Source organism: Lactuca serriola, chromosome 8 (genome assembly GCF_051521515.1).
Source record: "Lactuca serriola cultivar US96UC23 chromosome 8, Lser_US96UC23_V15, whole genome shotgun sequence".
Taxonomy (NCBI): domain Eukaryota; kingdom Viridiplantae; phylum Streptophyta; class Magnoliopsida; order Asterales; family Asteraceae; genus Lactuca; species Lactuca serriola.
The window spans coordinates 5,102,358-5,113,694 of NC_136415.1; the positions used below are offsets into that span (position 1 = coordinate 5,102,358).

General features: G+C 32.7%; 1 protein-coding gene across 1 annotated transcript; it reads left to right on the forward strand.

Moving 5' to 3' along the window:
- Positions 1-8,413: 8,413 nt before the first annotated feature.
- Positions 8,414-9,805, forward strand: LOC145068487 (phosphoenolpyruvate carboxylase kinase 2-like). Its single transcript, XM_079015459.1, has 2 exons — positions 8,414-9,251; positions 9,518-9,805. The coding sequence occupies exons 1-2, from the start codon at positions 8,462-8,464 to the stop codon at positions 9,571-9,573; spliced, it is 846 nt and encodes a 281-aa protein (XP_078871585.1). The 5' UTR covers positions 8,414-8,461; the 3' UTR covers positions 9,574-9,805.
- The last annotated feature ends 1,532 nt before the right edge of the window (positions 9,806-11,337 follow it).

Below are 11,337 nucleotides of genomic sequence, written 5' to 3' on the forward strand. Positions count from 1 at the left end.
AAACTCTAAATCATGCATATCACATATCACAATAATTATAACACATAAATAGCATGCAAATACACTGGCACCTAACTCTGAAATACACTGTCACATACTCTGTTTACCACTTTAAGTAAAGTATAGTGAGAAGACTCACCTCTAGTAACTCGGTAAATCTCTGACTCGGTAAACTCTGGTCTAGCCTCCGCCTAATCACATGAAATAAATACCCTATTTAATATAACTCTCAAAGGCTAGACTATGTCCTCTTATGACACTCTTCAGAAGGGTAAAATACCATTTTACCCCTCTCATACTCAAAAGGCCCCACTAAAGACCATACCCTAAAAGTCAAGCAAAAGTCAACTTTCCGGGTTACGCTGAGCGTACCCGGCTACCTCTCAGAATTCGAGGAACGCCATCCAGTACGCAGCGCGTACTGGGATTACGCCCGGCGTACTCCCCTGCTTCAGCCCTTTAGCTCTTGAAGTCTTAAACAGTTAAGACCCACGTCCAAATTCTAGATCTGACCACTTCTAAGCCTCTTAATCCATAAAGTTGATGACTTTAAGCCTTTGCATGGCTAAAAAAATCACCAACTCCCATAATATTCCATTCTCTAACTCTAGAAGGCTTATTACTCAAGCATGACCTCATATCAACAACCAAGATGGAAACTTTATGGATCTAAACCACTAATACCACTGAAAAGGGACAGATCTCGGACCATGGAGCACCTTACACTCATAAAGTCTCCACCTTTGGGGTTTTTAACCCTAGAAATGACACATGCAACAACAAACCAAAAGAAGAGGAAAGTTTTGAACTTTATACCTCTAAGTGTAGCCCCTTTCTCTGTAGATCTCAGATCCAAACTAGCACTTCAAGCTTTAGCCTCCAAAAGCTCCTTTCCTTCATCTTCACTAAGTCACCAATGCACAATTAGCTCCAACAACATTCACACACACTAAGAACGATGGGAGGCTCTCTCTTAGGGTTTCACTCACTGATATGGAGGCTGAGAAATGAGCCTTAGCACCCTTTAAATAGTGCACAAGCCAGATTAGGGTTTTACACTTGGGCCGGGTACGCCCGACGTAACTCTGGGTACGCCCAGCGTACCTTGGCGACTCCGCGTCCAAAATAAGCACATGAGTACGCACAGTGTACTCCCGAGTACGCCCAGCATACTCATTTGCCACATATTTCCTCTAAAGGGCTAAACTTGACAACAAGAGAAAAGAAGGAGGATTGAATAGATGTACCTGAATCTTGGGATGTTACACTAGATATGAGGCTTGGATGATTTCAAGATATCCAAACCCTAAAATTTGTCCACCCTAATATCCATAAGGATACATCGCCCAAAACGAAACTATCATACATTTAACAGTTTATGCCCCTTTATTCAATTAACCTCTTTAATTCATTAAATTAATTCTCAATTAATTTATGACTTATATCAATCAAAAATATTATTATTCCTTTAATATATTACTCTCATAATATATTAATAATAATATCTCTTCTCTCTTTACAAATCACCCTGTCAAGTTGCTATGGCGAAGGCAACCCAAAAGGACCATGCACAACCGAGTCAAGTACTTACCAAATATAGTTACAGCCTTAGACACTAATCCAACAAGTTCCACTTCAACAAATGAATCATATTGCAGTAACATAATTGAAGAGTCTGATTATAAACCATATGTCCCTTCAGAATTTGTACCGGTTGTAAACAACGTTTTCAAATCACTAAATTTAGCAATAAAAATCTAAACTAATTATGCACAAATGACATGTTTTTCATACAACGCTGAGTAACCAATCAAAATACAATAGCCAAATAATAAAAACAAATTATGTTATATGTAATAGGGGTGGCAAGGATAAACCAAAACATTGTGATACGTTGGTTACAAGTTCTGTCAAGAGGAAACCAAATTCAAACAAGATAATTATTGGGTGTACAACAAAGATTATATTTGAAAATGTTTATGGAACAACATATTACAAAGTTAAGGAATTCTTTGAATTGCACAACCACCGACTAAAAATTATTGAGGATATATCTTATATTAAAAAGGCAAGAAAGATGTCATATTCTAAAAAAGATTTTGTACTACACGCATCAACAGGTAAACTGGGGCCAACGATGGCTCACAAAATGCGAGTAGTTTTGAAAGGTGGATATGAATACGTAGGGGCGAAGGTAAAGGACTAAAAAAACTTGAGGTGAGGAGTAAACATAATCTTATGCTACAAGGATGCTCAGATAATGATAAACAAAATGAATGATCCTAGAGATATCTATCCAAACTATTCATTTGAGTTCCTACATGATGGAGATCAGGTGGTTGCTATGTTTTGGACAGATAAAAGAGAAAAGGCATTTTACACAGAGTTTGGAGAAGTTATATCTTTTGATGCTACTTTTAAAACAAACAAGTAAGTTATACAATTAAATTTAAACATACTGTTAATAAAATATGATTATACTAAACACATTTTCTTTATATAGGTATAAAATGGTATTTGTTCCATTCACAACAATTGACCACCACAAGAAACCAGTTACTGTTGGCATTGGTTTTGTTGATTAAAGAGACAATTGAGTCCTACGAATGGCTACTTAAAGCTTTTCTTAGAGCTCATGAATGGAAAGCACCAAAAATTATTCTAACCGATCAAGATCCAACAATAAAACAAGTTGTCCAATCTGTCATACCAAATTCAAGACACAAATTATATATGTGGCACAAAATGAAAAAACTTCAAGCAAAGGTATAACAAAATATAATAAAATAGTATATTACACTATTTAATCATATATGAAAAACCATATATGATTAATAATATGAGAAATCATTTATTATAATGTACAAACATATGTGACTAATCACATATGATTAGTCATATATGTTTGTACATTATAATAAATGAATAATTATATATTAGAATAGATAATCATATATGATATATCCAAGTAAGTATATAATTAATAATATAATTTTGTTTATTTATATATTAATGTATATAAAAACTAATATAAGTAACATTGTTAATTAACTCATAGGTTACTAGAGATTTATTTAAAAACAAGGACTTCAACAACCTTCAACAAATTCAATATGGATTTCAACAAGGACTTCAACAATATTTAATATAAGTCTGCACTTCAATAAGACTTTCTACCCACATATGGATGGTCAGAGTGATCGGACCATCAAGACATTGGAGGATATGCTGCGAGCATGCGTTCTAGATTTCGGCGGTAGTTGGGATACGTATCTTTCGTTAGCGGAATTTTCGTATAACAACAGTTATCATGCCAGCATTGATCAACCTCCTTTTGCTATGATCTATGATAGGAAGTGTAGGACCACGATATGTTGGGGTGAGTTTGGTCGGCGGGTCATGGGGAGTACCGAGGTGGTACTTAAGATAACCAAGATGATTCAGCAGGTTCGTGGTAGCCTTCAGACAGCGTAGAGTCGGCAGAAAATCTACGCAGATAGACGCCGTATAGACTTGGAGTTCCAGGTCGGGGATATGATACTCCTGAAGGTGTCACCTTGGAAAGGTAGCATCCGGTTTAGGAAGCGGGGTAAGCTGGGCCCCATGTATATTGGTCCTTTTAGGGTTGCAACCTGGGTGGGGAGTGTAACGTATCGATTAGATCTTCTGGAGGAGCTCAGTCAGATTCACAATACTTTTCAGATCTCTCAGTTGCGGAAGTGGTTAGTCGATGATTTAACAAGAGTTCTATTAGAGGATACTTAGGTGGATGACCGCCTAAACTACATTGAGAGACCTGTGGAAATCCTTGATTGGAAGAAGAAAACCTTGAGGAACAAGGTTGTGGGATTGGTGAAGTTACAGTAGCAGCACCGGAATGGTTTAGAGTGGACTTTGGAGACTGAGGAAGAGATGAGGGAGCATTACCTAGAGTTATTTTCGGCATTGGACGAAGTCTAATTCAAGTGGGGGAGAATTATAACGTCTGAATCGTCAAGTAAACCTCTTTTGCCATTATTTTTATTATACATGGACTAGCCCGGAGTATGCTGGGCGTACACAAGGTATGGACCATGTGCTCCCATGCATGCACAAATCAGGAGTGTCCCCTGCGCACGCTGGGCGTACCCATGCGTACACATGACGTATGCAAGTCAGGGGCAAACCCTAATTTTAGGGTTTGCACCTTATTTAAGCACTTTTATTCCCTTAAGTCCTTCACCTACTCAGCCTCCATTGCCTTCTTGAGCTATATATCAAACCCTAATCCATTTTCCCTAAAGTTTGAGCTTGTGTATGTTTTGAGTGTGTGTGGTGCTTAGAGAAGAAGAAGAAGAAGAAGAAGAATCATGAAGAAGCATTGGACTAGAAAGAGCTTGTATATCCATAGGTTTCTCGTCATATCTAGCTTATTGGAGATAAAAAGCTTCTACCTTGATGACTCGATGTGGTAGTTCTAGTTTAGGGCTTATTCTTTCATAAAATGGTCCTTAAGGTGTTTCTTGAGAGTATGAGCTACTCTAATATGTTGTTATGATAGATCCTAATGTTTCTAAGGTCCCTTGAGCGTGAAAATGGTGTCTTGATGGATTAAGCTCAACCATGCAAAGGTTAAAGGTTATTTCATGAAGATAGTGTGATAAAGTCCAAGATTTGACCTTTTTAGGGCATGCAAAAGCATAAAGTTGTCAACTTTATGGCTTACTATGTTTTAAGGAGCCTGGATTTTAAGTTGGACGTTATGTATTAACCGATTAAGACCTAAAAAATGGAAGTTGGTCATTTGGGGCGTACGTAGGGCATACGTATATGTACGTTGCATGTACGTGCTGAAGGTCCCGATGCTTTGAGGGTTTTGAGTACGTCAGGCATACTCCAAGGGTACACTGAGTTTACTCACCAGAGGGAAGACTTGGGCTTATTTCGGGCTATTTTGGGAATTAGACACTTTGGGCCCTTGATGGGCGGTGGGTTTTCTATGATGGGCCTTTGGACTTGCACCATTTTGGTCATGGTATAACTTTTGGGTCTTGAGACTAAGTGTAACTAGGCCTTGGTGGGTTAGGCCCAATAAAACAAGGATTATGTAGTTTTTTTATTTTGAAAGCCACGAATTAGGGTTTGGCCTCTCGAGTTGGGTGATTGACCTAATTTCTAATTAGGGTTTTATTTCTTGTGATTTAGAGTGTGAGGATCTTGCGAGTCAGCAACTCGAGTGTAATTTGATACCTTCAGTCTGAGGTGAGCATCCTTCACTATAGCCATAGGTCGAAGGCACCAATGACGTCCCACTAGATTTTGTTTGTAGTATGAAGATTGTCTTTGTGATAATTACCTGTTATGCCTGTATCTGCTTGATGTCTCTGTGACTCTTATTGTTATGATTATATGTGTTAGTGGTAGGGGTGAAATAGACCCAATATCGGTTGAAAGATACCGAAAAGGGTGAAATAGACCCAATACTAGTTGAAAGATACCGAAGGGGGTTAAACAGACTCACTATGTTTTTTACTATTATATATGTATGGTGTGGGGTATTGTGGGGGAACTCTCTAAGCTTTGTGCTTACGGTTTTCAGTTTATGTTTCAGGTACTTCCAACTTGAAAGGTAAGGATCCAGCCTGATCGCACTGCATTCATCTATGTTTTTCCGCATCATGTGATTTTAAGATTTTGTACTCTGATAATATTTTATTGTGTTATACTCTTGGTTGTTTTGATGTGATTATCATACGATTAGAATGAATTTAAAAGGAAAAATTTTATCTGAAATTTTTGGGATGTTACAGTTTATGTAACTTTGTCTATTATTTATTATTTTTTTATTTAATTTATTTATATTTCTATGATTTAGAATTTTTTTTTGACGTTTTGTTCGAATATATTATTGATGTTTTTTTTATATTTTTCGCTTGATTTTTTGATATTTTGTTAGTATAATTTTTCTAACTTTTTTGAAGTTTTATTCGAATACATTTATTAATATTCCTTTTGACTTTTTGCTTGAATAATCTCTTCCATATTTTTTTGGCGTTTTGTTCAAATATATTTTTTAATAATTTTTTACATTTTGTTTGTTTATATTTGTTAAAGATTTAATGGTCACCATAGTCATAATTCGTAACTTAATTCATTTACAATCTTTTTTTTTTCTATTTTTTTGTTTTTTAATATATATATATATATATATATATATATATATATATATATATATATATATATATATATAAGGTTATATAATTATTATACACATATAAGGCTGTATAATTATTATTTTTGTAAAGCTTTTTATAAATTTTCTTTTAAATATATAAACAACTTTGTTAATGTGAATATGATTAATATAGATAGACTCATTGGAACATATAGGTTAATCAAAAAATGTCTAAAAGAATTAAATAACTCGAAAATACTAAAGTTAAGTCCAGTTTGAAATGACATGGGCGTTCTAGTTAAGACCACGAGACAGTCTTAGGTTAGTGTATGTGTACCTAATTTATATTAATCATATTCACGTTTAACAACATTTTTTTACATGTTTTTATTAAAAATGTTTATAAAACGATTTACAAAATTAATAATTATACAACCTTGTATGTGTTATATAGTTGTATATTTGAATTATAAAATAATACTTATAAAACCTTATCTATAACAAAAAAACAAAAATATGATTGTAAGTGAATTAAGTTAGGAATTATGATTACAGTGACCATGAAATCTTTAATAAATACAAACAAACAAAATGTAGAAAAAACATTAAAAAAAATATATATTCGAACAAAAAGTCAAAAACAAATTAGAAGAAATTAATCAAACAAAAAGTTAAAAGAAATATTATATAAATGTATTCGAAAAAACATCAAAATATTAGAAAAAATTATACGAACAAAATATCAAAAAATGTAAACAATATATATATATATATATATATATATATATATATATATATATATATATATATATATTCGAACAAAATGTCAAAAAAATCTAAATCATAGTAATATAAATAAATTAAATAAAAATAATAATAAATAATGGATGACGTTACATAAATGGTCCCTTTGGCCGAAACAAAGTACATAAATGGTCCCTGTGATGAATGACAAATGTGTCATTTCACAAGACACTTAACTGTAAAAGTTAACACCGTTAGTAAAAAAGAACAGTCTTTACAATATTTTAAAATCGCATAGATCATCTCTGCACACAATTTGTCATTAGGACCAGAGTTGGTCAATTGTGTCAACCACAATGACCATTTATGTAATTTTGTAAAAAAAATATAAATCTATAAATTCTTCAAAATTCCATGTAATAATTTTGTTTTTTCCGACAATTATCATTCACCTAATTTTACACATTTCATAAGTAATGACATTTGAACTCTCAACATTTGGCTGGTGACGGTCCTAATAGCATTAAGTTAAACCCGTTTGGTTTAGTATTAGTTTTTTTAATTCATATAAGAGATATCTAAGAAAATAAATAAAGGAGGTAAAATAACACCAAGACTCACTTCTTTATAATTAATAAAATATATATTTAAAGGATATATAAAATTTTAAAAATTATAAGAGCATTTATAATGGAAGCTTTTTTATAACTTATTGTTATTAACTTTTTTTTTATGTTAAACACTTGTTATCATTGAAGCATATAGTCTTTTTTTTTTGTTTTTTTATTAACTACTCAATATATATTAAATGGTCAATATAATTTAATGTTTAGTTCATTTAACCTGCATGATATAATCATATATTATTTCATTTCCTTAATCATATTTTAGTTTTAAATCATTGTTATTTATTTAATAGTTAATTACTTTTATTAAATATTTAATGCCATTTCATATATAATATTTTCATTTTGTTGTGACATTTTAGTTATAATGTATGTTTAAAAAAAATATTAATTACATGAGAGTGTTTTTAATAGAATATTTTAAACAAATAAGGATAATTTAGTTAAATTTAAGAAAAAAAAAACTATTTGAAGGGTTTACCATTAGAAATATCATTTTATAGGCTAAATTTTATAGAATGATAAGTTGATAAATATTTTAAATCGTGTATATCTCAATTACTGAAGATGCTTTAAATTTGTTAAAATGATAGTTTAAGCAAATTTAATTTATGTGAGAACTCTAACCATTAATATTATTTAATGATAAAAGAAGTCATTACATAGATACGGAATGCAACCGTCAACAAGGTGCTAGCCATTATTTGTGTTACATAAATAATTATTAATTTATTTACTAGAATGCCCAAAAATCAAACCTAAGAAAACAAAATATTTTTATAATTAAGATGAGCAAACCGGTAGCGTTCTTTTACTTTGAAAAAATAGAAGAGAATCCTTCTGGAATTAGAATATTCTGTTGTAAACCCTTTAAAACCCCCTCTTTACGTTTTCTCCCTGAAACCAACTCAACTGATTAACCAAACCAAAATCTATCATGTGCGAAAACTTAAACAAACAATATCAACTCTGCGAAGAACTCGGCCGAGGTCGGTTCGGCGTCGTCCGCCGGTGTTTCTTTGCCGGAACCGGTGACTCTTTCGCCTGTAAGTCCATCGACAAACGGCTCCTATTGGATACCACAGATCGCGAATGCATCGATAAAGAACCCAAAGTTCTTCACCTCCTTGGTGGAAACCCTCACGTAGTCCAAATCCACGCTCTCTACGAGGACGATAATTACCTCCATATGGTTATGGACCTCTGCGACTCGCCGGATCTCTTCGACCGCATCTCGAATCACGGCGGTGTGTTTTCGGAGTCGGAAGCGTTTTCTGTGTTTTCTCCTTTGATTTCAGCGATTAGTTATTGTCATCGTTCAGGCATTGCGCATCGCGATATCAAGCCGGATAATGTTTTGTTTGATTCGAGAGGAATGTTGAAGCTGGCGGACTTCGGATCGGCTGAGTGGTTTGGGATGAACGAGCGGAGGACGATGACCGGAGTTGTTGGCACGCCGTACTATGTTGCGCCGGAGATTTTGTCCGGTGGGGAGTATAATGAGAAGGTCGATGTATGGAGTGCTGGTGTTATTTTGTACATAATGTTGGCCGGAGTGCCTCCATTCTACGGAGAAACGCCAGCGGAAACGTTCGAAGCAGTACTGAGAAGTAATTTGCGGTTTCCGACGAGGATTTTCAGGTCTGTTTCTCCGGAAGCCAAGGATCTGTTAAGAAAGATGTTATGCAAGGATGTATCTAGACGAATTTCTGCTGAACAAGTTTCAAGTAAGTCCTACTCTGTTTCTAAATTCCTTCTCATCTTTATTTTTTATTATTAAAATAAATTCAATTATCGAAGCCTTAAAATCCTTTTCTAAGATCCTCTTTAAATGTTGGAGCTTTGAAGTCCTGGAAAATTAGGTTTCATTCTACAGTTTTTCTAGAATTGATAAACTTAAATCAATCAAACACGATTTAGACGTTAGGCTTAAAGATCAACCATGGAGTTTTCTTGGGCAAAATCTAAATATTTTGTTTGGAATTAACTGTAGGGCATCCATGGGTTGTAAGTGGAGGTGAAACTCGATCAATGGCGGATCTGAGCTGAGAAGAAAACCCTGTTGTCCTACCAGCACAGCAGTACTACTAACAGAAAAGAGTGGAAGTTCGATGAGTGTTTTGTAGCCCGAGAACTCTCCTAGGCCACCTTTCTTATATGTAGATAGTCTCTTATATCTTCTTTCTTGTTTTCTTGTATGAATCAATCAATATGATTCTTCTTCCCCATATATGAGTATTGAAGAATCTTGCCTAATAAATAAAGAATCCTTTGTGATCGATTCGGATGTTTATGAAATGTTACTGCTTTAAAGAATCCTTTAATTTTGTTGTCGATAGATTTTTGGTTTATCATGTATAAACAATTGGAATCCATAGAAACGGGCAATTAATGATCACTGGATCGAAAAGGATATGCTATCACAACTTAAGAGTCAACATATCAAACGCCACCACTATTTTTTATGATTTATCACTTGCCCATAACTTGCCTAATTTATATATTATTATTATATTATATATATTAAAATAAATCAGGGGAAAAAACGTAATAAAATAAGCAAAATAATAAAACTAATCAGGGTAAGTTTTTATTTCATATATTAATACAATATATATTGCTAAATTAAATTTTTAATAAAATATAGATTTATGGGTTCTTTTTGAAAAAAATAATAATAATGATAGAATTTTACAAAAATAAGCATAATGAAAAAAAAATTACAACAACAAATTTTTTTCATACACAATAATTTGTGTTTTAAAATATTGTATTATACAACTATATATAAGTTATTGTGTATGAAAAAAATGGTTTGTATGAATCACTTGTCAAGTTTATATATTTTAAAAACGTGAAGAGTAAATAGTTTTGTTATTATTAAAGGAAATAGTATGTTACTTATCAAACTAAAGTATATTCTCAAGTGAAAAACAAACAAGCTATAAAATATCTTGTTGAAAATCAAAGTTTTATAGTAAATAAATAGTTATAGATTTGAATTCAAAGGGTGATTTATAGAACTAAAGTGCGATTGGGGTGATGCATTAATTAAATCAGAAAAAGAGAGAAGAGTCCCAACTTTAGGGGGGAAGAAATCGTTGGTGGTCTATGGTATAAGTATATAGAATTAATTAAAGGGATCTAGAAGCAGGACTATTGACTATTGGTAGTTTGCCATATACGTTTAAAACGGGTTGATTTTCCACAAAGAAAAGGTTTCTAAAAGTCATCCTATCAAAAATTCAAAACATCTCAATTACATTTGTAATAATTTTAGTCATACACGTTTTTCTACTGTCTTGTTTTAATAACGTATAGTAGTATGATACTCACCTAGATATATAAATTAATTAAAAATTGGGCGAGCGGGTGCTTGGTGACTTTTAGGATGGTTGTAACAATATAAGATAAATTTTTATCTTGATCATTTTATTAGGATGTGACGTTAAACTACCTAGTTCATTAATTAATAATACATATACTATTATCTTCTTGATCCGTCCCCTTATCAACTTACTTATTTTCAATTTATACGGAAGAGACGTTTGGTTCCTAAAATCCATACAACTAGAATTCGAGATTAAATTTCACTGTGCTTATATTGGACTTTTTGTACTATCTCGTATTTTAACTAAACTTCTAAGTTAGAGCATCAAAAACACTCATTTCCTTATATCTAAAGTAAATGTTATTAACTTTAAGTATAAATTTTATCAAAAAAAAAAGTAGATATGTGAAAATTTATAAAATAATTTTCACAAAAAGATCTTCAAAGAGACATTCGTTTCAGTTCTTTGTTCTGATTCTTTT

Excerpts from the sequence above, each read along its gene's own strand:
- LOC145068487 (XM_079015459.1), top strand. The coding sequence starts at position 8,462 with ATGTGCGAAAACTTAAACAAACAATATCAACTCTGCGAAGAACTCGGC. Across the intron at positions 9,252-9,517 it reads TTCTGCTGAACAAGTTTCAA|GGCATCCATGGGTTGTAAGT; the intron begins GTAAGTCCTACT and ends AATTAACTGTAG.